This window comes from Drosophila hydei, unplaced genomic scaffold (genome assembly GCF_003285905.1).
Source record: "Drosophila hydei strain 15085-1641.00,03,60 unplaced genomic scaffold, DhydRS2 tig00000060-arrow-pilon, whole genome shotgun sequence".
In the NCBI taxonomy this organism is placed as follows: Eukaryota; Metazoa; Arthropoda; class Insecta; order Diptera; family Drosophilidae; genus Drosophila; species Drosophila hydei.
The window spans coordinates 2652766-2678790 of record NW_022045656.1 but is presented as its reverse complement, the minus strand read 5'-3'; the positions used below and the strand labels follow the sequence as shown (position 1 = coordinate 2678790).

The 26025-nt window shown below is 41.0% G+C and overlaps 9 protein-coding genes across 13 annotated transcripts; 7 read left to right on the top strand and 2 right to left on the bottom strand.

Moving 5' to 3' along the window:
- Window positions 1-33: 33 nt before the first annotated feature.
- On the top strand, window positions 34-1874 carry LOC111592158 (SET domain-containing protein SmydA-8). The gene is made up of 3 exons (XM_023304210.2): window positions 34-192; window positions 258-1521; window positions 1589-1874. The coding sequence occupies exons 1-3, from the start codon at window positions 140-142 to the stop codon at window positions 1739-1741; spliced, it is 1470 nt and encodes a 489-aa protein (XP_023159978.2). The 5' UTR covers window positions 34-139; the 3' UTR covers window positions 1742-1874.
- Window positions 1875-2540: 666 nt separating this feature from the next.
- Window positions 2541-4652, top strand: LOC111592165 (SET domain-containing protein SmydA-8). Its single transcript, XM_023304218.2, has 4 exons — window positions 2541-2689; window positions 2812-2940; window positions 3014-4136; window positions 4198-4652. The coding sequence occupies exons 1-4, from the start codon at window positions 2637-2639 to the stop codon at window positions 4366-4368; spliced, it is 1476 nt and encodes a 491-aa protein (XP_023159986.2). The 5' UTR covers window positions 2541-2636; the 3' UTR covers window positions 4369-4652.
- Window positions 4653-4755: 103 nt separating this feature from the next.
- Window positions 4756-11335, top strand: LOC111592164 (uncharacterized protein KIAA0930 homolog). Of its 2 annotated transcripts, XM_023304215.2 has the most exons (7): window positions 4757-5402; window positions 6776-6942; window positions 6998-7420; window positions 7479-7923; window positions 8930-10363; window positions 10477-10626; window positions 10819-11332. In XM_023304215.2, the coding sequence occupies exons 1-7, from the start codon at window positions 5288-5290 to the stop codon at window positions 10857-10859; spliced, it is 2775 nt and encodes a 924-aa protein (XP_023159983.2). In that variant the 5' UTR covers window positions 4757-5287; the 3' UTR covers window positions 10860-11332. The 2 variants fall into 2 exon arrangements, with proteins under 2 accessions (XP_023159985.1, XP_023159983.2); XM_023304217.2 differs by lacking the exon at window positions 8930-10363 and having other exon boundaries at window positions 4756-5402; window positions 10819-11335.
- Window positions 11336-12010: 675 nt separating this feature from the next.
- LOC111592176 (spondin-1) lies at window positions 12011-18819 on the top strand. Its single transcript, XM_023304234.2, has 5 exons — window positions 12011-12307; window positions 16382-16776; window positions 16834-17295; window positions 17353-17578; window positions 17641-18819. The coding sequence occupies exons 1-5, from the start codon at window positions 12112-12114 to the stop codon at window positions 18660-18662; spliced, it is 2301 nt and encodes a 766-aa protein (XP_023160002.2). The 5' UTR covers window positions 12011-12111; the 3' UTR covers window positions 18663-18819.
- On the bottom strand, window positions 13290-16215 carry LOC111592175 (protein teflon). 2 transcript variants are annotated; one of them, XM_023304232.2, is made up of 4 exons: window positions 15645-16212; window positions 14426-15588; window positions 14015-14245; window positions 13290-13954 (listed from the first exon to the last, which is right to left on the bottom strand). In XM_023304232.2, exons 1-4 carry the CDS (start codon window positions 16135-16137, stop codon window positions 13424-13426), a joined length of 2418 nt encoding a protein of 805 aa, XP_023160000.2. In that variant the 5' UTR covers window positions 16138-16212; the 3' UTR covers window positions 13290-13423. The 2 variants fall into 2 exon arrangements, with proteins under 2 accessions (XP_023160000.2, XP_023160001.2); XM_023304233.2 differs by lacking the exon at window positions 13290-13954 and having other exon boundaries at window positions 14021-14220; window positions 15645-16215.
- A 737-nt stretch (window positions 18820-19556) lies between the features above and the next one.
- Window positions 19557-21020, top strand: LOC111592193 (sulfotransferase 1C4). The gene is made up of 5 exons (XM_023304259.1): window positions 19557-19712; window positions 19768-20002; window positions 20065-20269; window positions 20326-20452; window positions 20507-21020. The coding sequence occupies exons 1-5, from the start codon at window positions 19628-19630 to the stop codon at window positions 20902-20904; spliced, it is 1050 nt and encodes a 349-aa protein (XP_023160027.1). The 5' UTR covers window positions 19557-19627; the 3' UTR covers window positions 20905-21020.
- A 368-nt stretch (window positions 21021-21388) lies between these two features.
- On the top strand, window positions 21389-22991 carry LOC111592213 (probable asparagine--tRNA ligase, mitochondrial). Its single transcript, XM_023304285.2, has 4 exons — window positions 21389-21512; window positions 21571-21778; window positions 21831-22057; window positions 22115-22991. Exons 1-4 carry the CDS (start codon window positions 21423-21425, stop codon window positions 22970-22972), a joined length of 1383 nt encoding a protein of 460 aa, XP_023160053.2. The 5' UTR covers window positions 21389-21422; the 3' UTR covers window positions 22973-22991.
- Window positions 22992-23106: 115 nt separating this feature from the next.
- Window positions 23107-24502, bottom strand: LOC111592214 (nuclear inhibitor of protein phosphatase 1). Its single transcript, XM_023304286.2, has 4 exons — window positions 24259-24502; window positions 23977-24197; window positions 23306-23915; window positions 23107-23244 (listed from the first exon to the last, which is right to left on the bottom strand). The coding sequence occupies exons 1-4, from the start codon at window positions 24500-24502 to the stop codon at window positions 23123-23125; spliced, it is 1197 nt and encodes a 398-aa protein (XP_023160054.1). The 3' UTR covers window positions 23107-23122.
- Window positions 24503-24508: 6 nt separating this feature from the next.
- Window positions 24509-25944, top strand: LOC111592215 (zinc finger protein 62 homolog). 3 transcript variants are annotated; one of them, XM_023304288.2, is made up of 3 exons: window positions 24516-24562; window positions 24624-25070; window positions 25126-25944. In XM_023304288.2, the coding sequence occupies exons 2-3, from the start codon at window positions 24693-24695 to the stop codon at window positions 25909-25911; spliced, it is 1164 nt and encodes a 387-aa protein (XP_023160056.2). In that variant the 5' UTR covers window positions 24516-24562; window positions 24624-24692; the 3' UTR covers window positions 25912-25944. The 3 variants fall into 3 exon arrangements, with proteins under 3 accessions (XP_023160057.2, XP_023160055.2, XP_023160056.2); XM_023304289.2 differs by having other exon boundaries at window positions 24509-25070; window positions 25129-25944; XM_023304287.2 differs by having other exon boundaries at window positions 24510-25070.
- The last annotated feature ends 81 nt before the right edge of the window (window positions 25945-26025 follow it).

Below are 26025 nucleotides of genomic sequence, written 5' to 3'. Positions count from 1 at the left end.
AGAGTCTCGTTCCTGCTATATTTATAATTGCCAAGTTCCAAGTAAACCGTCTGGCAGTCATTCTTCGGTCGCATTGCCGTGAAAACACGAATTTCGTCTTATTGCTTCTTTGTAGACGTACGACACGTAATCGAAACAAATGCAAGACTACAGCGAAAAATTGGAAGATATCTACGATGAGAAACTGGGCAGGTGCTGGAAAAACACTGGATAAACATAAATTTATATATTAGTTAATATTGATATAAATGTTGCAGGCATCTAGTTGTCAGCTTAAGCATTGAGGCTGGTGAGACGCTGCTGGAGGAGCAGCCGCTGCTAGTGGCGCCCCATTGGGAATGCGATCAACTGAAGTGCGCTCAATGCCTGCAGGAATCGTATGTGATATGTCGCAAGTGCCAAGTGTTTCCGCTGTGCATGGATTGCAGCGAGCACGATGCGTTCGAGTGCGAGTTCTTTGCCAGTGGAGCCGGCAGTGGCATTAGCAAGGATCTCCTAATTAAGAACTATGGCATCTGTGCGCTGTTGAAGCTTTTATTGTTGCTCGAGCAGCCCGATAAGCGGGTGCAGTGCCAAATACTGCTGGAAAGGCCGGTTAAGCTGGAGGATTATCGTAATGAGGAGGGGCTCTGGCAGGAGCATGAGGAGCATGTGGTGCGTCCCTTAATGGACAGTGGCTTAGCACAGGCTTTGCCAGATCAGCAATTGACATCGGATGCTTTGCATGCTCATTGCATACGCATTGATAGCAGCGCCTACGAGGTGACCGCAAGGGATGGAGATACACTCAAAGGCGTCTATGTACGCGGAGCCAGTTTACCACACAGCTGTGTGCCTAACACGGTGGTCGCTCTCGACGAGCAATTCAATATGAAGCTATATGCTGCTGTGCCTCTCGAGAGTGGGAGCGTCATTTACACATCCTATACGAATCCACTAATGGGCACCAGCCAGCGACAGCATCAGTTGCGAATGACTCGGCACATGGAATGCGCCTGCGCACGTTGCCTAGATGCCACGGAGTTGGGCACCCACATGAGCAGCATGAAGTGTCGGGATTGCTCTGATGGCTATGCTGTTTGCGACTTGGCTGGCACTGGCAATTGGCGTTGTCTCGATGTGAGCTGCGGAGCTGTTATACCAGCTGCCGATGTGCACGAGCTGCTCGCCGAGGTTGGCGGGGCTCTGGTCGATGCGAAGGGTGAGCTGAGTGCTTATGAGTCCCTCCTCACCCAGCACAAGCAGCTGCTGCATCCCAATCATTTCCTCTTGTTGGACATCAAACAAAATATTGCCAGCATTTTGCGTGCAGCTGCTCTCATGAATTCTCTGAATGATCCTTGCAAGAAATTGTTGGCACGTCGCGTGGAGCTCTGTGCTGATTTGTTGCCCATTTGTCGAGCCGTTGTACCCGGCATCTCTAAGCTTTATGCGATTGCTCTATTCGAGTACCTACTGTCCTTTGTGGAACTAAGCGAACTACAGTTCGCTGAAGGCGATGTAGACAAGAAGGAATACGCCGTAAGTGGAGTACCAAGTATATGATCTCTAGCTAACTGATAGTTGTCTAAATCCATCATTTATATAGGCTCAACTGAAGCGTGCCCAATCGGTGGCTAAGGAAGCACTGGATTTATTACAATTTGAGCCGGAGAATTCGGCGGAAGGGTTTCTAACTGAACGCATTGCCATGGAGCTAGAGCGCATCGAATCTGATCTAATGAAGTATGGAAAGCATTAGAAATGAGCGTTTCGAATGGATTTGATAGTAGTACAATAGCTAGAATACATAAGTTAGAAATTCATTAATTTCGAAAACAATGTCAAACCTAAAGTTCCATAGACATATATCTCCTTTTGCTGAACCGTTTGTTCTCTTTATTCGGAAATGCTTATCTTTTTTTGTGAGTCCAAAATAAAAAGATCTTTAAGCTAACATTTTCATTTACAATACATGTGTACAAATTTGATATAATATGAATAAAATACAATATAAGCCAAACTATGTTTCCCGTAGTTTTTTGACATCTTTAATCTGAATTGGAATCTAGAATGCAATATAAGGCCAACATTTACATTTTAAATCTCTTTCTGGAATGACACAATCTTGGATAAATACGTTTAATATATTTAAAAAAGGCTTTAGGTTAGCATAAATCTAGCAAAAAGTATATATTGTTCGACTCTAGTTTATTATATTTCATCAAATTTTGTTTGCTTTTATAGTTTGCAGATGATGATTGAATGGAAAGGCTCTCGAAGTAGAAAAGAAGATATCATTAATGAAATGAGCCAATCAATAATGCTACGGCTATAATCTTCGATTCGATTTAAAAATAATCTTGTGAGAGTTTCTAAAGCAGAGTCGCAAGAAAGGTCAATAGCCAAACAAAAGCGCATTCTCTTTAGAGCTGCGGCCAATGGGTACAGAGGCGCCAGAGATCGGGCAATGGGTAGAGGAAACGCAGATCGAGATAAAATAAATTAAGAATCGCTTTTAAATATAAATAAATCTAAATAGATACGAGTCACAGTATCGTTCGAGACAATATCGGGCCCTCAGTCTACGAGTGCTAATTGGCAAGACCAGATGCAAAACTTGGCCAAAAGAAAAACTAGTAAAATAAGCATTTAGAATGGAAGACTTTGCCAAGAAATGTGAAGTAAAAGAAGACGAGACGATGGGCAGGTGGGTGGATCAATCGAACAAAAACCTTATCGAATCTCATATTATCATCTTGAATCCCATATTCAATATTATATTCGAATGCCTCATTGACTGTCATCCTTGTCTATCCTTGATATACAAAGGTATGTGGTAGCTGCAGTCAATATTAAAGCCGGAGAAACTTTGCTGCTGGAACAACCTGTGTTGTTGCTTGCCAACAATGCCGATAGACGTTGCAGTAACTGTCATCAGTTGACATCCACGTTTTGCGGGTAGGTACTTGACCAGCCTAATCTTGAAGAGCTTCTCATTATGTGACATCTTTTCTGTTCGGGGAGTGGCCAGCAAGTGCCGTCTAATGCCGCTCTGTGCGGATTGCGTGGACCATCTTGACCTAGATTGCCAACGTTTGGCTAAGCTGGAGTTGCAGTTGGAGCAAGTGCAACAGCTGGCAGCGCATCCGGAGATTGTCAATGCTCTTAAATATTTACTATTGAGGGAGCATGCGGAAATGCACTCGCAGTATGAAGAGCTACTCCAAATGGAAGCACATCTAACACGTCGTCGTGGCACGGACATCTGGCTCAATTATCAAAAGCAGGTGATACAGCCTCTACAATCAGCCGGAGTGCTGCTGCAGTTGCGTAATGGCGAGAGCATCAATGAAGAGCTGCTGCAACGTATGTTGGGCATTGCGGACATCAATAGTTTTGAGATACGGGCCCCGGAGTTGGGGGGTTCCATGCGGGGGCTCTATGTGAAAGCCGGTCTCTTTGTCCACAGCTGTGTTCCCAACCTGGTAGCGGCTATTGACGAGCAGCGACGCATCAAGCTCTATGCAAATCGATCCATAGCAGCCGGAGAGGTCTTGTACAATTGCTATACGAACATTCTCTTGGGCACGGAAGAGAGGCGGAAAATTTTGAAGATTGGCAAGTGCTTTGATTGCCAGTGTGCTCGCTGTCTCGATCCCACTGAGTTGGGTACGCACATGAGCAGCTTTGTATGTGTTCACTGTGCCGGTGGATATATAGTAAAACAGCCTGTCACTAATGTCTGGCAGTGTCTGCTTAATCCGGAGCACACGTTGAAACCAGAGTTTGTGTCCAATGTATTGGAGCGTGCTAAGGAGGAGGTTTTTCATGCCCACGGTGACATCTATCGTCTGGAGCTGTTGCTGGCCAAGTTGGGACGTCTGCTTCATGGCAATCATTATATTATGCTCGATCTGAAGCAGCATATAGCCTCCATATTGAGGCAGATCTTGCAGAATATGGCACATCGACCCAGTCGTAAAGTTTATGAGCGTAAGATTCGCTTGTGCCAGGAAATATTGTTGGTTTTAAAAGTGGTGGTTCCCGGTATATCACGTCTGAAAGCAGTAGCTCTTTATGAACTGTCCAACACTCAAGCGGAACTTGCACGGAAATTATTCAGCGAACAGGAGCATAACAGTGCGGATCTGATGGTAAAATACTTATATTATACATTTTTAGTTATATTTACTATTTAAAATAGCAATTATGTAGGCAGAGCTTCAGCAGACTGAAATTATGATGCGGGAATCGCTTCGTATGCTGCTTTATGAACCTATATGCACTCCGGAGGGTCAATTGGCACGGAATATGCTTAGAGAGTTGAAGGACCTTCAAAATGATATGAAGCTACTGCAGCAATCAAATCCTGATGTGGTTAATTAAAACATTTATTCGTTGCAAATTTTACATAAGGCATTTATTGCGTTTCAAAATACTGGAACGATGCTTTCGTTAGCGCCAAAATCGATTGCAGTATTATCGGAACTGAAATGTGGCGGCAAATTATTTATAAAGCTCTAGGAGCCAGTTCGCACTCTTGAGTGCCGATAGTCACGTAAGGCTGCTACAAATAAGTCACCAATTACTGCAGCAACACAACGATGATGTGCTTAACAGAAAGCGAGTTTTCATTAAATTTTATGAATTACTTGTTTTCATAACACACTCCGATTAAGTACCACTTCCGTTGGCGCCAAAAATCTCACAGTTAGTTTTATCGGAACTATTCTGTGGTGGCGACCGATAAGAGAAACCGCTGTATGAAAGGTTCATTTGGTATTTACAGCTTTACTATTGTTTAATATACGTATTATGCAAAAGCTTCACATTGTCTCGCGAAATTGTTTTGTTGAATATGAGGAAGAGAAGCTCGCTATTGTCATGACGACACTTAACAGCTGACTGACCAAAATAAAGTAGACGGTTGACAAAAATGAAGCCAATGCAAGCAAAGCAGCTGTAAATCAAGCAACCCCAAACCGAAAATAGGGTGACAAAAAAACAAAGATGGGCAGTGCACAAAAGCTGCATTCGACGCCGACACTTCCTGCTGTTCAGTTACAATTTGAGTGCTTTTGAAGCGGTTCACTCGTTGAGCCAAATTAAGTTCTCAGTTTTGCTTCAGTTGCTCAATAACTCGCTTCGCTTAACCAAAAATTCCCTTAAAAAATGGAAATTTTATACAAAACATGTTAGTGAGCAACACACAGACATGTCACAACTATAGCAGATTGTGAAATAATTGTTTTCCCATCGTTGTCTACATTTGCTAATTTGTAAAAGTCCCCACACTAAGGTCGTCATGGCTTTGGCCAGCGCAGCGGGCGCTCTGCTTAAACCGCAAACACCGCTCCAGCAGCTGCTCGAGGACATTAACTTCCAGCGCACAAAAGAGATGCGGCAGCTGCTCAAGGATGGTAAATATAACAATTTATTAATTATATCGTATTATGAAGAAGATAAAACAAGAGATTTTCGGAAAATTTGTCTACATTTGCACATTATCGATTTGTCAAACGCCCATCCGGCAACTCCTTCCAACCTTGCGCAGAACACACACATACACTTACACATGTATACAGCTGTTCGCATGAGTGCTTAGATTTTGCTCCAATTTAGCACACTTATTTGCATAAATATGTATGTTATTCGCTTTCTGTTTCGGTCTTGTATTGTGTTTAAGGCTCTTGTCTGAATCTGCAATCGGCTTTGGTGTATGTGCCTATAGAAAAGTACCAATAGAAAAGCCCCCCCTTAGGCTGATATCAATTTTGTGAGCAAAACATGAATATAAATGTATTTGCACTGTTATCGACTAAACTTTTCAAGTTGATTGTACGAATATGCTTACATCTATCTGGTTCTCATATATACATACATATATATTTTACACTGTGATTGCTCGAGAATAAAAACTATAAGAAATTTGTATTTGCGTTGTCTTAAACACTGAATATATTTTTATATATTAGATATTTTTTTTTTGTTAATTTTCAAATCTATTGTTTTGTGATCACAGTATTTTTATCATTTCCACTTGCTTTAAAGATCATACAATTATTTGAATAATAATTGAGAATTCTTTATAGATAGTATATGGCTAGATAAGCTGCAAGACTTACTTCACGGATTAAAAATTTATTTTATTTTTTTTTTATAATCGTATAAAAACGTAACAATTTATATATATATATTATATATATATATATATATATATATATACATAACAGTATACAGAACAAAAAATTGTTTATATTAAATCTTCTCGTGTCTCAATCTATGGTTAAAACCTAGCCATCATAATATATCTTACAGCTGCAGTTGCTTACATCTATTTTGATTTAATTGGATTTACTAGTTTTTTAACTCAGTCTGAACACGCATCAACAGTATTATCACAACAAGTCCAAAAATAGTTTCAAAAACGTCTCAAAGCAACATTTGTTTCGATTTTCGAATTTGAACTGAGTTACTGAGCTTATATAAGATTCAATAGCTTAACAGTTATAGGGGCTTGCAATCCTATAAATACATACCATTTTACATAAAATTATGTATGTTTGAATATGCTAAAATTAATTTATAGATTATATTTGGCCTCATTCGAAGTTTCAACAGGCTTTTATGTCAACTTTATTTCTTTTGTAAATATATAAGGAAATACATCATTAATATATACTGTTTACACATATTTATTTTAATTATTAACTTAACAGTGATTTTTCGAAACATTTATTGAATTGAGCTTAGAAGTTTTTAATTAACGAAACCCCTATTATTTATTTTTCAGATGGTGGCTTTGTGGTGCTTCAGGGCACTACTTATTGGACGGATTTGTTTGTACGTCACTTTCTATTTCAAACGGAGCCCGTGCACAGCATCGATTCGGATGATTTACTCTTTTTTGTGCGCAAAAAACACGTGAAAAGCTCCTCGCGCCATATGCCAAAATATGAGGTGGGTAAACGTTAATCGTACACCTGGACGGAACATTAATATTCTTCCTTTGCAGACTGAAGTTGAGGTATTTCGCAAGGATTCACGTAAGCTGCCCATAGGCGATCCAGATGTAGACTGGGAAGAGACTGTCTATTTGAACATGGTTATACATCAGTTCGACTACACATTAACTTTAGCCATATGTACAAGAACCTCACCCAAGGAACTGCAGGTGCTGCGACGGCACTCGCAGCGTGTCTACGCGAGTCCCAGTCGCCGAAAGATGGACACCAAGGGCGAGGGCGAAGAGATTACCTATCCACATATATGCTTTATGGTGGACAACTTCGATGAAGTATTTAGCGATATATTGGTGCGGGATGGCGAAATGGTTTGCGTTGAATTGGTGGCCAATGATAAAGATGGTGCCGTACAGGGTGTCATCTTTCTCGGCTCCATACGCTACGATGCGCTCAAGAAGGTCTACGATGCCAGGGTTAGTGTGAGGTTGATTATCTTATTCAAAACTCAATATTGATATTTTGATTTTGCAGCAATCAAGTCTGAGCTCTAAGGTGGCGCAACGCATGTCCTTTGGCCTTTTCAGCAGTGGCGCAGGAGTTCAAACGCGTTGCGAATTCGTGCGTATGAAGGGGCCACAGGGCAAAGGTCATGCCGAGATGGCAGTAACCAAGCCAAAAGGCTCTGGCGTTGAGACGCCCACCAGCGAGCCGGGCTTCTGTGCCACGGATATGTGGGACGAATGGGAGGAGGAAAACGATGACTATTGCACGTATCGTCATCAGCGTAGACTCAGTGATCCGAGCGCAAACCTGAATAATTTCTCACGATACGGTTGGCGTACTAAGAATACCAACCAGGACATGGTGGGCAGCGGTACAAGCACCAGTGCCGGCGTCAAAGCGCGTTCCGAAAACGAAGGACTCGACTCGCTGGCCAGTGAGGTATCCGAAATCGAGGCTGGCGACTTGCGCGATGGTAGGCAATCTATACTATTCCTACATTTGTATACCTTAACTCAACGATGTCACAGACATAGTTTTCTCTATAATTTGCATGCGCTCTCTGCTCATTTGTAGATAATATTAACCCAATTATAGTTTTTCTTGATTTGTAGACAAATACAAATTTAGTTTATTTAGTTGCGCTTTTTCTGCTCGCTTTGCTCTGCTTTCATTTGATTTCATTTCCTTTGCTTTCGTCTTGTGTTTCCTTGTAAACATGTTGTGGTTCCTACGATTTTTCTTAAATTAACAAATTTCAAATTCAAATTAATCAACAACAATGTGTGTATATATATATCCAAAAAAGAACAACAGGTATATATCTAATACTTGACTTTGCCGAGAAAGCAGGACAACAAAAACAAATAACAACTACAGAATATGATTTTTTTTTGTTTTAAACTTTCGTTTGCTTTACTTTTTAAATATTGTAAATTTTATTTTAAAAAATGAAGGATAATTTATTTAGGATTGGTGTAATGCGATATCAGAGCACTAAAAAATAATATAAAGGGAAGTTCGCCTAGAAAAAGTTTTAATAAGCATTTCAAATATAATGAAAATGAATTCTTGAGAATAGAAAAAATATATAGTAAGGCATTAGTTAATAAGGGATATTCATTATTAATATTCATCAAATACAGCCAACTCATCATTTGTAAATAGCTTCGAGGCGATTCTTTTGCTGGGTTTCCACAATGAATACTCATTTTCCATGTTTTCTATGATATTCTTTATAACACCACCTGCTCCCCAACGTCCCAACGCAAAGCCCATTAAATAAACCACATATAGTGAACCACCCTATATAGCGCTATCCCGGTTTTCAAATATTAATTTTGTTTCGCTGCTTTTTTTTTATTACTCGGCCAAAATTTAAATTTTGTGTTGCTTGTCAGTCGAGTTTCGCTCGATTGTTGTATGTGTCGTTGTATATGCTTTATAAAAAATGCAACAAACCGATCTATATCTACTTGTAGATCAGCAACGTCCTGCTTTCTCGGCATCCGCGGCAAAACTTCATCCAAATCCGAATTGTGAAACGCTCAAATTGGCAGCTGACCAAACGAATTTAACGCCAGCTGCCATAAACAACGAAGTAATTGCTACCACAACTAGCGATTCGTCAGCCTTGGCTGTCACAGCGGTCACTCCGCCGCCCCTAAGCGCCGCGACTGAGGTCATCACTGACGGTGGCAACGGAGGCAACGGAGGTAGCAGCAGCAGCACCGGCTGCAATTGTTTCGGTGGCAAGAAGTGCAAAAAACGCTGGACATCGGCGAACACCAGCACCGTCGACACACCCGAAATGTCGGAGGTTTACTGTCCCAGCTGTGAGGATGTGGCTAATGAGACGCCTGCGTGCCTCAGCAAAATGCCCGACAAGCGAGGGCAGACACGGCTCAAGCCCAAGCCGCCGAGCATATTGTGCGTGGAGAGCGAGCTGGTGGTCAGTAAGCGGAGCAGCCTGAGGCTCAGCAGCTTAGAAAATAAACGGAAGGTCAGCAGCAATATTACACGTAGCGTATCCTTGAGCGCTGCAGATCGACGAACGAGTGTGCCAATGCCTAGAAAGGTGACGCCAGCGCGTGTGCGTCTGACCAAGCCCAAAGAGCTGGACAAGAACAAGGATAAAGATAAGGAGAACGACAAAAAGTCCACGAATCAGAAAGCAAATGGGGCGAGCTCTCTGCTGGCTAAGATGTCGCCTAAAAGGCTGCGCAATGCCAAAGCCATAGACAAGGAGAAAGAGAAGGAAAAGGAGAAAGAGAAAGAAAAGACCAAGGATAAAGACCAAAACAAGGACAAGGACAGGTCAAAAGTCGCTATCAAGTGCAAAACCGGCAACAACAACAATCATGTGAAAGCGACAACAGCTGCTGCCAAAACTGAGGAATATGAAATTGCTGATGATGCCACCTCCCTAAATGGCCAATCCTTGTACGCTGACGAGGCTACAACTGCTCCTAAAATTGCCATCCTCAGCGAGAGTGACAGCAAAGAATTGATAAGCGTGCGCGGGCGAGAAGAGCTACCTGTGGTGGAGCAGGCGCCAACAACGCCTACGCCGCCAGCAGATGTGACGTCTGCGCAGCGTTTCGAGAAGTGTTTACGTGTACCTGTGAAATCAGAGAGCCATCCATTGCAGCTGTTAGCAGACAGCGCAAACAATTACAATAATGTGGAACCGGAGCAGGAATCGGCCGAGCAGGAGTCGGTGGAGCAGCAGCCACTGCTCAATGGCGAAGCGGATGTGGCAAATGGAAATGACACGGCGCACAGCAGCGCTACATTGCCGCGCACAGCAAAGCAATCCTACTATCACAAGGTGCTGCATCTGGTGCCCAAGCGTCGTACACCCGATGGCACCAATATATACTACTGGTGCGATCTGCCCAAGAAGGCGTTCAAAGGTTAACTAAATACCATACACATAATATTGTCCAATATCCACTCTGCACGTTTTAACCTAATTCAAATGTCAATTTCTTGCTTCACTAATTTATTTATTTCTTTATGCTTGCAGAGCTCGACGATGGCGCCTATAATCCTCTGTGGACCAGTCGCGGCTTCACGCAATCCTTTCATTTCTGGAAGGAGAATCGACGCCAACAGTCGACGCCGCTCAACGCATTCCTGACATATGTGACACTGCCCTGGTGGAGCATAGCCAAGGGTAAGTCCTGCATTAATGCCGAGTGCTTGATGCGACTGATGATCAAACTCTCGAAGCTAAACAGTTAAAATGATTTCTATAGCTCAGTTTGAGCACATTTCAATGATTTGTCAGTAAATGGATTTTTGATTATAATAATAAAAACACAAAGAAAAGTATTTTAATAAAATATTTTTGCTCCGTTTTTTACAGATCTTTTGGATCATCGGGAGACGCCTATACTGACTTTTTAGTATTAGCTTTGCTCGTTGCTTGTGATTTGCTGTTAAACTATGCTTTAATGTATTACATATAAAAATATCTCATTTTATTATTACTATTAGTTCTGGCAAATCATGTGATCCTGTTTTATGTTTATTATTATATATGAAACAACATTTACGTGTATCTCAGGTAGCAGAAATTATGCTGCTCCATTCCTTATAATTTAACTTTCAATTTTGCTTAACAAATGCCAATGCAAACGCCCGTAGCTGTTTATTTTGATTAACTACGGCTTTATTAGATTTATATACATTTAGTATCTATATATATATATATATGAGACAAAGTATGTATTTGAGTATGTGTGTATAGCATGTTTGTATGTAAATGCAGCGCAGAGCCAACCTACAAATTTATAAGCTATATATATAAATATACACCTACTAAAACGCTGCATTTCGAGATAATATGAAAGAATTGTTACCAAAAATAAAAGCTATATGTATGTATATGTATGTAATAATACTATTGTAATTATATGGAAACATTTATACTATATACATATGTATATATAGAGCGAAACTGTAAAACGAAATAAAAATATTTGCGTACAATTATATATAAATATATTAAATGATATTTTTCGGATATATGGTAAATTGTATCAAGTAACATGAAGAATATGTTGCTTTTTGCTTCTGATTCCCAACAGGTTAATGCGAGGGAATGATGCTATTGTGATGTTATCTTGGCATGTTCATGATCAGTTTAAAGAGGGATCCCGGTAAAGTAGAGGTCGTTTAACTAGAGCAATAATACTTGTTTTCCAATATATTTTTACATCTGTCTAGATATATTTTTTTCTGTGGATAATAATTATTGAAAGCGAAAATATGCGTATATTTTTTCTTCTCAGGATTGATTTTGAGTTCGTATTTACTGATTAAAACGTTTAAATGCAAAAAAGGGGCTCTATTCTTATTATCTATTAATTTATTTCTGATATGAAATCTTTAGGAATCTTATGTAACATATGCTGTCCAGGCAGATGCTGTTTTAATCTGAAGAAGCAAAGTGCATATGGAAATTCATATGTTGCTTTTATAGTACGTACGACTATGTAAGACAATCAGAATATATGTATATATAATACATTCCCTCGAAGATAACTGGAAAGTGCTGAAAGTGGTTCAGTCAGTCGGTTGGTGAGCATTGTCGGAGACGGTCGCGTATTATTTATTCGCTCAAGGAAATAAAAAAGAAAATTGAAAAGATTATAAAATGTGGCACTCGCTGCCATCGTTTATCAGCGCTGCTGTTGTTCTCTGTCTTGTGGCAGGCGCAATTAGTCCAACGGCTGGCTGCCCCAGGGCGCCCACACACTTGCCTCATGGCCGACGTACACGCGGCGACAACGGATACAAATTAATTGTGGCTGATGGACCCAATGGCTATATGCCCGGCAAGGCATACAACTGTAAGTGTTATGCGGACCTTAAACACATGCTATCTACAAAAAAAAATCAAAGCGTTTCTTAATCAGCGCTAGGGAGGGTCACGGCCTTGTGACCCCTAAAGCGCACAGCATAAAGCGAAGGCGATAAGCAATAAGTATTCAGCAGATGTGTATATAGATCGTGTCGTGTGTGTCTTTCTTGCTCGTGACGCTACACGGCACAAAATCTCCATTGCACAAGACCAAAATTCAAGTACAAAACAATATTCAAATGAATCAATTTTAACAAATTTCGGTATTCAAATTATTGATAATTTGATTGAAACTATAAAAAATAATTAAAATATTAAAGCAAGTTTAACTATATATCACTAGTTATTTTAAGCAATTTTAATTTTTAATCATTTTAATTTTTAATTCTTTCATTGCCCAATGAAACAACTGATAATTGAAAACTAAAAAAACATTTTTATTCAGTGTTCTGAATATAAGTATAGTACAGTTTAATATTCAATATATATATATTTAAATATTATACAAATCTGAAGTCTTATCAACACAAATGTAACACTTTCTAATAACTAAAGAGTATTGCAGCCGCCTGTTTGCTTTGGTTTTTACGTACACAATTTGGTTTAAAATACAGATTGACGTAGATATAAAAGCTAATCATTACATGGTGCAAGCTAACTGCAATACCCCTAGGCTTTTACAGTTAATATATTATCAAATTTTAGCTTACACAAGTTTTTATGCCATGAAATTCTCTTTTTTTTAGATTTCACATCTAAAAATATTAGTTTTCAGTTTTGCTCAACAAATGATCTCAGATCTATTTTAACTTTACATAATTTCATGGATTTCAATTTTGTTTAACATATAAAGATAATACAAAACTTATGGCACATACGCTTCATATTTTTTAAGGTCATGATTTGCTATATGTCATGGAATTCTTTAAGCTAAATTGAATAAAGTAGATTTTTCTATTGTCTAATGTTTGGCATTGATATAGAAATTAAAGACTAGATATATAATTAAATCCAAAACAGATTACAAGTTATGTTAAAAAATATAAAAATTAAGATTTAACTAGTATTAGAAAACTTAATACTCAGTTTAGTATATGGAACAACTCTAATGATCCCGGCCGTGTACTATGCGTAAATGATTAAACAGATAGCCTTGTTTCTTAAAACCTCGCTGGCAATGTGGACAGGCGTATCGGGACAGATGGGTCAGACGATGTTTCTCATAGCGAGATTTGTTGCTGCTGCTTTCGTCGCACCATTCGCAATAGTACACACAGCGATTTATCTTGGGCAGAAAAGCGAACAACTGCAGATAATGATCCACTGTGACAGACAGCGCGACCTTTTTAAAGAACTTAAGATCGATTTGATGAGCATGCCAGGCATTAATTAAATTTAAAATTCGCTTCAATTCGCTGACATCTAATTTGATTTTAAATTGGGTATTTATTTCCTCTGTGAGCAAGAGCAGTTCCTTGTGGATCTTTTGTGTGCATTGTGCATTAAATCTTTTGGGATTCCAAACAGTACCATATACTCTCAGCATATTGCCAAATTTAGCTGCCTTTCCTCGAATAGTATCGATTAATTCAATGGGTTTTAGTTCCTCATAATCTGCATACTTTATAATGGACAGCTGTGTGTAGATAGAGAGTTGGTATTTATAAATTAAATTTTTTGCAATGCTTTCACTTACGCCTACTGCTCTTAGGAGAGTTGAATCCGTGCGCAGTTCCCTAGCTTCAGAGTTGAATTTAATTTCTGCTGTCAGATCCGTATGAGTTCTCAGCTGTGTCTGTTGCTGTTGCTTTTCGCTTGTAACTTCTTTAAGTACATTTTCAGAGGCATTACTGCTGGATTCCAATTCGTTAACCTCCGCCAATTCCAGCAAACTATCAGCATCTACGAAGGAAGTTTTCAAGTCGCTCTTGAAAAAGAGTAAAATTAAGCATATAAATCAATACCCAAAACGACTTCGTTCGACATTTACTTCAATCTGATATGACTTAATCAAAACTGAGTCATTGATAACATATCTTTAAATTGCTAATTTTATTATGTTTAGGATTAGCTATTTTTGTTGAAAGAAACTCAGCTCTGGACTTACTTGGAGAAACTCTACCACGCTTTCGGACAAATCGAAATTCAGTGAGAGTCTGTTAGGTATATTTTGATCCGTTTTGTTACTTTTTGTGTCAACTGGAACAATTGAAGACTCTTTGTTCTCGTTATCGGTAGTTTCCAGCTTAAATTGTAGCTCACTTTTGCGAATGCTTGGCTCTGAACAAGAGGGTCGCCTGGCTGGCCTTTCCTTTAGAACTGGCGAACTACCTTCGCTTATTGAAGCTCTTCTCTGAAGCGGCCTATCTATGCTGCTGATTTTGCTTACTGAAGATCCTAGTATAAGCTTCCCTAGTTGGATTTGCGAATATGTTTTGTTTATCTCTAGCTTTGGCAGTTCTTCAAGTTTCTTTGTGACAGCTGCACTTGATTCCCTGTGCTGATTTGATATGTTGATCTGTTCGTGGTCCACATTGATGTGCCTTGTTTTTTGTTCCGTTTTAATTGGATTATTACTTTTAGGTTTCATTGGCTTTGATTGTGTAGCCAGTTCGAAATCCTTCGTGAGCTTCTCATCAGATCTAAGTCGGTTTACATCAGCTTGGACTGAAGGAGTTGACTTAGCGTTAAGTTTACACTTTATTTTTGTGGGCAACAATTGTTTGTGTTGGTTGATTTTTACAAGCTGATCTTTAATTAAAGATTGCTTTTGCTTAGCCACGCTTTGAGCTCTTAAAAGGAGGTCTTCTTCAATCAGAGTATTTTCGTTCGCGGGCTTGAATGGTACACGATGTAGCCTACGCGAATCGTTTTTCAGCGAGCTAAATATGCGTTTCTTAATATTTTGCATACGCTGCTGTTGCTCTCGCTTGCGGGCAGACCGGGCTATGGCATAGCTCTTATAATCGCAAGTCAACTTTGTCTTTTCAGCTTTAGGTTTTATGGTTTCCATTGGTGGTTTTCCACGCTTTGAATTCCGCTTTTCAGTTATGTCCACTGGATCAGGTTTGGAAAGCTCAAAATCTACCAAGCCAGCTGCTTGAAACATTTGTTCCAATTGCAAGTTATGATCGGAAGCATCTGCAACCTGCAATTTTGCCTTTTTGGGAGCTGTTTTCTCATCAGCTTGTGGCTCATAGTTCAACAGCATGGCTTCCACTTCGGCTATGACGTCTGTTACTGGATCAGCTACCGGTAAACAACTATCAGCTGCAAAAATAGATAGTTAAAGAGTATTTTATAATATAATAATTTATGGAACTAACCTTCTGTATTCCACTGCAAAACATTTTTCGGTGAATTTGTTTTCTTGCTGGCCTTTGTTTCTTGGTAATCCACTTCATAGCTGGCTAAGGCACTCAAAATGTTTTGATTCAGTGCGATGCTCGCTATTGCATCGGTTTGTGTGGTACAGCTGATGCCGTTGTTCAAGCAGGTTGTGCCAGTGGCATCTGCAGTATCTGCTGGCATTCCTGAATCACTGCTGCTGCTGCTATTTGCTTGCGATTGGACATCTACTTGTGTGTCGGCAGATGACAATAACTCTTCCACGCTATAGACATTGTACGTTTCGGTAAACTTAAGGACATCGTTGTGCATCCATTGCAAATGATGAAGAAACTCGGACAGATTTGTATAAATATCAGAACAAAAATGACAAAACATCCCAATCATGTTGTCCTTCGGTGAAACGATCACATCGCCGCATTTTTCGAAATTCACACAGCCTTCCGAAAGCGAATTGAAAAAGCAATTCATTTTTTATTTGTATATTTTGTTTTTGATAATTTTTAAAGCAATAACTGAAGAACAAACTGAAGTGAAAAACGCGGGACGATCAAGCACTGAAGCCGCTATGTTTAACTATCGATAAGAGCCACACTTGTACTTAGCAAAATATCAAGCTGAATAATCGATACTCAACTTAATTTTAAAAGAATCGAGTAATAGCGCGAAATTTTTATTTGAAATTTTACGAATGTTCTTAATTTTGTATTTTCAGTACTGTTGCTTGGCTCACGTACTCATACAAAAATTCAGCACTTTACTCACTTTACCATTGCTGCTGAGGCGCACACTGGCGCCAGGCGTGCGCAGGTGGCCAGTCCACGCCGTGTTGGTCGTTTCCAACTCTTCAGCGATTCACTTACCAAATTCAACGATCGCTGCGTCAACACAGTCTCCGAAGCAGATGATTTGCCCAAGACTGAAGTTCAGGTTATGTGGGTGGCACCAGAGGCAGGCTCGGGCTGTGTCTCACTATCTGCTATGGTATATGAAGGTCCACGAGCCTGGTTCTCGGATGATGGTCAGCTCACCCAAGTAATATGCGAGCACAAGCCAAGCGCAGCTGCTGTGAATAAGGAGTGCTGTGCTTGTGATGAGGCCAAATATAGCGTAAGTCGGAGATAGTTTATATATATACTCAATGTAATTAACGTATCGTCTTGGCAGTTTGTTTTCGAGGGCATCTGGTCAAATGAGACGCATCCAAAGGATTACCCCTTTGCCATCTGGCTGACGCATTTCTCTGATGTAATTGGCGCTTCGCATGAGACAAACTTTTCCTTCTGGGGCGAGAATCACATCGCCACGGATGGTTTCCGTTCGTTGGCCGAATGGGGCTCGCCCACGGCCCTGGAAACGGAGCTGCGTGCCCAAGGTCCCAAACTGCGTACGCTCATCAAAGCGGCTGGTTTATGGTATCCAAATGTCAATCAGAACACTTCTTCTAAATTTCGCGTTGATCGCAAGCATCCCAAGATTTCGTTGGCATCCATGTTTGGTCCATCACCTGACTGGGTGGTGGGCATTAATGGAGTAGATCTTTGCACCTCCGATTGCAGCTGGAAGGAGTCTATGGACTTTGATCTATATCCCTGGGATGCGGGCACTGACAGTGGTATAACATATATGGTAAAAGCTTATGGTTTTGTCTTATTTATATTTGAACTAACTTTAAATTTTTTGTAGTCCCCCAATTCTGAGACTCAGCCACGCGAACGCATGTACAGAATTACGACTATGTATCCCGAGGATCCACGCGCACCCTTTTACAATCCAAAGAGCCAGCAAATGACGCCGCTGGCCAAGCTCTACTTGCGTCGCGAGAAAATTATCTCACGCAATTGCGATGACGATTTTCTGCAAGCTCTGCAACTGGAGGTGTCCGATGATGCCGAGGAGCAGGATACACGGGGTAAGTCTTATGTTAAATACTACTCATGATTATCCCTTTTAATCGGTCAACTTGCTTCGAAGCTGAATGTCGTGTGAGCGGCTATACTTCCTGGAGTCCTTGCTCGGTTTCTTGTGGAAAGGGCATACGCATGCGCAGCCGACAGTATCTGAATGCCGAGCAGGCACAGCAGAGCAAGTGCAGCCGTCAACTGGTGTCGAAAGAGATGTGTGTGGCGGATGTGCCGGAGTGTGCCAATGGCTCGGCTGGCCAAGATCGTGACGATGATGAGGGCGAAAATATGGCCAATTCGCAATCGTTGATCACCGATAATGGTGAAGGCGCCGGTATCTGCAAAACGTCGCCCTGGAGCGTCTGGTCGGAGTGCTCGGCCAGCTGTGGCATTGGCATTACCATGCGCACGCGTAATTTTGTTAGTCCTCAGGGACGCAAACGCTGTCCCCACATCACAATTGTGGAGAAGAACAAATGCATGCGACCGGATTGCACATACGAACAGGTGGAACTGCCCGATCCCGATTGTCCGACTACCCAATGGAGTGATTGGAGTCCGTGCACAGGTATATGCGGGCGTGGTAGCTCCATACGCAAACGCTTGGTGCTGCTGGAAGACGGCCCGATGAAGGAGAATTGCAGCAAACGCTTGGAGCTGCATCAACAAAGGGAATGCCAGCACGCCTTAGACTGCAACATTAACATGGAACAAGCCAAGGAGATATGCGTGCAGCAGCCAGAGTCAGGTCCCTGTCGTGGCAACTATCAACGCTATGCCTACAATGCTCAAGCCAACCGGTGCGAATCCTTCACCTACGGCGGTTGCCGTGGCAATCGCAACAATTTCCTCACCGAGAACGATTGCCTGCACACTTGCAGCAAGATACGTGGCGAGAATGTAGACACGCCCAGCGATCTGCCCAAGGACTGTGTTATGTCTGAGTGGTCCAACTGGTCACCTTGCAGCGTGAGCTGTGGTTCCGGCTACACCGAGGGCTATCGCTATGTCATCAGTGAGCCCCAGCGTGGCGGCCAATCCTGCCCCAAGCGTCTGGTCAAGCAGCGTCGCTGCACCCAGCCAGCCTGCTAGACCCAGCAACAACAACTACACGTACAGCTGCATCATTTCTACAATTATTTTTAACAGTTTTCAACAATCGCAATAAACTTTTTGCCGGAATCAACGCAACGCGCTAGTGTTTGTTTTAATTGCTTTTGTTATTATTCAAGTCTTGACATGGTTAAAAGCAACTCGATTATCGTTTGTCTGTGCTCATATAACATATACTTGAAATAAAGGGTATATTAGACTTAACTATGATAACATCTTAACATCTTTCTGTGTTTAATTTCTGCTGATTAATACAATTTTACACTGAATCAAATTTATATATATAAATATATAAAAATATATATATAAATATATTTATTTCAAGCTGATTATTTATAAATAATAATATAAAATAGTTTTGTGGTTTGCTTCTGAGTTATAAATAGTTTTCATACAATTTTGTGATATTTGTCCAAAGAATTGTTTTGAGTTGCGAAGAATATAAACACAAAACAAAAAACAAAAAAAAAATAAATTTAAAAATTGTGTTTTTAATTTTGTTTTAACATTTTAATTCGTCTTAAATACAATTCTAATATATTATTATTAAGGAACTTTAACTTCTGCAGTCGAGGTTCAAACTTCATGTACGATGCCAGATTTTGATGAAGATTTTAGTTTGGGTAGATTGTTTTAAATGGTATATGCAGTGCCTGGCAAAGCACTTATATATATTTTACTTAGCATTACATTTCGCTTAGTTCGACACTTATTGCAATTGAATATTGTGCCAAGCGGCTGTCGAATTCCGGCCACAGAGGTCACTTTCACTGCGTAGCCGAAAGTGTTGCAACCAAATGTAGTGTTTGTGAGTGTGTGCGTATGTAAGTGAGTGTGTGTGTGTGCGTGTTAACATGACGCTTTCCCGGCCACAATCGCAACCAGTTGGGCGGTCGTCGCATTTAGTTAATGCTAGCTTCTTGTCGAGTGCGTCTCGTACAGCAATGGAAAAGTGCCAAACTATATTTCCCTATGACATACGCGATGTGGACGCGACCATCAATGCGGAGCTGCTGGAATACTTTACAGGTGGGCGGTAGCTGAAAATACTTTAAATCGAACATAATCGAAATACACTTGGCAGGTGAGCGCACAGGCTTTGTGCAAGTTGGACCCGAGGGCTACTTCTTTCCACACAAGTTTAAAGCTCATGCAGCGCAATATTACAATTTCGAGGCGCGTCCCGATGATATATGGATAGCAACTGTTCCGCGATCGGGCACAACTTGGACCCAAGAGCTCATCTGGCTGCTAGCTAATGGCCTTGACTTTGAGCAGGCACAACAACGTCCTCTCACTGAACGTTTTCCCTTTCTGGAGTAAGTGAACACTGAACATATATATTAGACATATTTTTAAGCTATAAACTCTTTTTATACAGATTTCCCTTGTTCGTACACGATGAAGTGAAGGCAGAACTTCAAGCTGAGAATAGTCATTCTCCTGCTGCTCTCGGGTTTATTGACCATATTTCGAGACCGGGTTACGAGACGCTGGGTGAATTACCCCATGATCGGCGTCGCTTTATTAAAACCCATTTCCCCTTTTCCTTGATACCTCCAAGTGTGCTGGAGAACCAATGCAAGGTAACTGACTTTTCAAATTACAAAAAACTTCTATTATAGTCTCGTATTATTTTCAGATCATCTATGTGGCGCGCAATCCCAAGGATGTAGCTGTGTCCTATTATTATCTGAATCGTTTGTTTCGCACGCAGGGCTACATAGGAGATTTCGAACGTTATTGGCGCTATTTTCAGCAAGGTTTAAGTATGTACATATATTGAATACTCTTCCTATATGTATAAAATGATACACTTGCAGATCCCTGGTTGCCTTACTACAGTCATATAAAAGAGGCAAAGGCACATAGTAAACTGCCAAATGTGCTTTATCTCAACTATGAAGACATGCTAGTAGATTTACAAGGTACTATATTAAAAGTTGGCAAATTTTTAGACTGCACGCCCGATGTTGTGGGACTGGAAAAATTACTTAATCATTTAAGCATTAAAAACTTTCGTGAAAATAAGTCTGTCAACATGAATGAAATGGCAGAAGTTGGAATTCTTCGGTCGGGCGAAGCCGCGTTTGTGCGTAAAGGCGGCAAAGATAATGACGCTAAGCAGCATGATCAAAAGGAATTTGTGGATAATCCAAAATTACTGAAAATTGCTAATGACTGGATACAACAGAATATTGGAGACTCTAAAGCACGATGAAAGGTAGCAGCTACATTAGAAAGGAAAAAACTTATCAATATAATTCGATACTTTCCACCTGCTTTTCAGAGCTGATAAGCAGCACAAACATGTAATACACATAAGTTATAATTGATTAAGGGTTGTGTATTGTATATTAACATGTATATTAAAAGCTTTTCAGTGAAATTGAAAAGTACAAACTATTAAATGTACTTAATCACGTTGAAACGTAACTGCTAAATTTTAAAACTATCAATGATATCGATCGCTATCGATACTTTCAGAAAGCTGCAGCTTAAAAATGGTATGCAGTACAAATATATGAATTAAATATTAATTTGGAATAAATGTAATTTGCATCCTTAAAATATTAACATAATTGTTTGTATATCTTCAAATGTACAATCAGCCATCAGATATGCTAAAGAATTATGCATGATATTGTTCGCCCATGGACAGTAGGCAGCATGTATTTGGAGCAGCGTACTAGCCGTAGCTTAAAACAGCTGTTTGGTTGATAAAGAAATGTGGGCGCAATGTTTTTAATTAGAAGATATTATAGCAGCGTTCAACGCATTGCCCAAATAGCTGGTTGCAACAAACCAGGAGATACGCTGGAAGTACAGGTAAAAAGACAAGGCTTAGCCGACTATTATGGGATTCATGACTATTTTCTAATTGTAGGGCTGGGTAAAGAATGTGCGACGTTTGAAGAACAATATATTTCTGGATATCAACGATGGCTCGACGAGCGAAAAATTTCAATTGGTTGTTCCACGGAATTTGGATACGCAGCAGCTAACATCCGGCGACGTAGTCAGAGCCGTGGGTCGTGTGCAATTGGCGCCCAATGGGCATTACGAATTGCATGCTGAGGACGTCCAATCAATAGGTAAATATATAGCTTATATAATACACTCGGCTCATATTTTATAATCATGCAGCTGAGGGTCATCTGCAGGAGGGCTATCCCTTTTCACCAAAACAGCAGCATGCACCGGAATATGTGCGAGAGCATCTGCATTTGCGCGCCCGCATCGACTATATTGCCGCCCAGATGAGAGTCAGGCACAAGGCACAGAAAGCCATACACGATTACATGGACGAGCTGAATTTTGTGCAGATAAACACGCCCATACTAACAACTAATGATTGCGAAGGAGCTGGCGAAGTAAGCCTATGAATAAAGCAATTGGATTATCTAATATAGTCATCCATTCTCTTAAAGGTCTTTCGCGTTCAACCCGATTCGGAAAAGCTTCTTAAACAGATGTCGCGGCCAAATGTGCCCGTGGAGCAGAGTTATTTCGATCAGAAGGTCTTTTTGAGCGTCTCCGGTCAACTGCATCTGGAGGCAATGTCTTATGGCTTGGGCAACACTTACACGTTTGCGCCCGCTTTTCGTGCGGAAAATTCCAAGTCGCCGCTGCATTTAGCCGAGTTCTATATGTTCGAGGCGGAGATGGTGTATATGAATGAGTTAGATACGCTGGCGACATTCATGGAGTGCATGCTGAAGGAGATTACCAAGCGGCTACTCAATAACTGCGCGTCCGATTTGCATTTTTGTCAACGTAGCGCCAAAGCCAGCTCTGACTTGGCGTGGCTGCAGGCGCCTTGGAAACTAATTAGCTATGATGAAGCCTTGGCGATAGTTGTGGCTAATAGAGATAAATTTAAGACCACTGTTAGCGCGGATGACGGTTTCAGCAAAGAGCAAGAGCTATTTCTGGTTGCACACTGCGGAGCACCTGTCTTTGTTCTGAACTGGCCTACTCAACAAAAACCCTTCTATATGAGGGTCTCACGCAGCGATCCGCAGCGCGTTCATGCTCTGGATTTGCTGATGCCTTCGGTTGGCGAGTTGTGCGGCGGCAGCTTACGTGAATCTGATGCTGAGCTACTGAGTAAACATCCGCAATTACCTAAGGACCTTGGCTGGTATGTGGACCTGCGCAAATATGGTGGCTTGCCGACTGGAGGATTTGGCATGGGATTTGAGCGATATCTGCAACTGGTCACGGGAGTTAAAAACATAAGGGATGTTATACCCTACCCACGCTATCCACACAACTGCAGAATGTAGGCCAAGGAATTTAGTTTTATCTTTTTTTCATAAAAATTGTTACTGAACTAGAAATGGGAAAAATTAATTTGCAAGCAGCGCGTCGGAGAGATTCCAATTTGGAATAGCTGTGCACACTATTTGGAAAAAGCCAAGATTGCGGGATAGGGCTTACAACTGCCCCAGCATGGGTTTGCGTCCAGGCCACGCCTCCTTGGCATATTTCTTCTTTTGCGGACACATGGAGTCGCCCTCGCCACTTGTTTCATGCACATCATCCACAAAGCGACGTACTGCAATGAAAGTGTAAAAATGATAATCTTTCCCCTAAAATTTATATTTCATTCTACGCACCATTCGCATTGGCCATGGCTAACTTTTGAGCTATAGACGAGCTGGGAATCATTGGCTCTTCATATATGGGCGTTACATCTGGAGCAGGATTCGGCAACATCAGACCCAGTTTTGAGCCAATGCCCAGCGGGGAAATCGGTTCAAATTCGCTGTTGCCTTTATGATCATAGTTACTTGCTGGCAGTCCTTGATATAACGAATTAACAGGCGAGTGGGTAGCGGCTTGGGGTGTTGTAGGTAATTGCTGCTGTTGGTGTTGCTGTTGATGTTGATTTTGCTGTTGTTGCTTCATCTCGACTATACTCTGTTGGAACATCTGATGGTTGGCATGTGCATTAGCTGCGCTGCTGCTGCCCGTATGTAGACCCATGTGATTTGGTTCATATCGTGAACGTTTGGCTGGCACTACAGTCGTTTGGACCAGATTTCGAAATCGTCCCACATTGGGATCCACGTCTTCGGGATTTATGATGATCTCCTCGTCATTAAAGGTGACATTTCGTCTCTTGCGTCCCTGTTTCAAAGCATTCTGTTTGCGCAAATTATTGTCATCGGCAATTCCCAGCATAGATATACGACGATTATGTGCCGTATTATATTCGGTCAGGTTCTGTTGGAAGGATTTGTTGAGTATTAATAAATTAACACGTGGTTATTTAGTTTTTTCGTACATCTAACTCTGTTTGACTCTCGGGCAAACCTAGCAAGGCGCCGTCGCTCGTTTCGCTCAGTGGCAGATCCTCCATAATATTACTATGCTGACCACCCGCTGAGGGACGTTCTCGCAGTATATAGTTCCGTGTAGAGGCCCCAAAGTGAAACGTACTGTTGATCTGCAGCTGTGTTGGCTTATGTGCCTCCAGGCGTAAGGTGCCAATAAATGTCCCATGGGCTGCAATGGCAACAATGTGAAATAACTAAAGGAGTAGCTACAGATTAGCTGATTATCTTACTGGAGCCGAGATCAACGAGGAAGGCAATGTTCAGGTGTTTATGGTAGACAAATGCCGCATGTACACGCGAGCAGGAGGCGTGATCTATGCAAAAATCATTCATTTGGCTATTTCGGCCAAACAAATAGCAACGCTTCTCATCAACCATAAGTTTTTGAACCAGCTTGTCATCTTTGAGCACATCCAAATGCAGCCCAGTAGGCGGTTTGCCAGCCCAACTGGGTATATCATAACTGTTTGCCATTTAAGCAAACTTTACAAACTTAAAAAGACTCAACTCTTTGTTAACAACTTATATTAAATGGTAGGTGTACACAATTTTTGTACCGGCGATAATTTATAATAATATACTAAAAAATACCAAGTGCAAAATTAGGGTGAATGGCAAAAAAGAGTATATATATTAACAAGTTGGCATGTTTAATTAGTAAACAATGAGCAGAGACTATATAAACAATAATTATATCGAAAGTGCAAGAGTTTATTTAAAATTAGGTGAACCCAACGAAATTATAATCAAATGTTGTATGTGCAACACAGTAGGCTTAACGGACTGGTTGCTGTTTCTCAGTCATTTGAAAACAAGCCATGCGGCGGATCAATGGCAGGAACAACGGGCTCCAAACTTGGATACGGAAGTTCAAGCTGAAGTAGAGCTGGAGCTGCAAAATCTAAAAGAAATGAACAGTGTAGATAAGCATACAAATGTGGAGACAGACACAGATGAATCTGTTTTTGAGGAAAAATCCTTGAATGTAAAGGTAGAGGGTGTAGTTCAGGACGTGTTGATCTTCGAGGAACCTGAGGCTGAGGTAGGTCAGCGAATTTAATATGAATTCAATTATGATTAATTTAGTTGTCCTCCAGAAGCCCAATCAGCCATTCTACAGCATGCTGCGTACCCCTCCCGAACTTCTGCTTGACTTTATTGATCAAATACGTCAACATGAATATCTTTGGCGAGAGGAGTACAGAAACGAGGACTTTAAGGCAGAGCGCATGGAAAGTGCAGAAGAAATAAGTCAAACGCTGGCCGAGCGATTTAAAGTGTCACACAGTACACATGTGATCTGTCGCAGTGTCTGCACGCTCCTCAAATGGTTCCAGAAGCAGCATGCGATGCATAAAGATAATTCTAGCTTTCGCTGTCGCTATCAAAATTATTACGATAAACTGTTGGAATTTCTTCCCACTCAGGATATTCAGATGGTAAACTGCGATGAGTGCGAGCGACGTTTTTACAATGAGGAACAGCTGCGACGGCACAAATACCGGACACACAGCGGCAGCTATCCTTATGTCTGTGATGTATGCCATGTGGGCTTTCCTCATGCCTGCAAATTGCGTTTGCATAGAATTCGTTATCACGAAGATAAATCGAAACGCTGGCAGTGTACTTTTTGCAGCTACTGTGCTGCAAACAAGTGGGATTTGCGCGCACATTTGCCTACGCACAGTGGAGAGCGCAATTATACATGTGAAATTTGCGGTGTTTCAACCAAATCCAGCTCTTCTTTAGCTGTACATCGACGTACACATTTGCCCCACGCAGTTAATTGTCCCTATTGTCCAAAGAAATATCGTGAAAACTATTTGCTTAAGTGTCATATTAAAAAAATGCATGCGTTAGAACTTGAAGACGAGCTCGAATAGTAGTCAACTAAGCTCAGCGATTATAATAAATGAACCCATTTATAAATTTAAATAAAATTTAAATTAGCTTCGTTTCATATTTCCTTATCCAAATAAGTCGTTACACTTATCGAT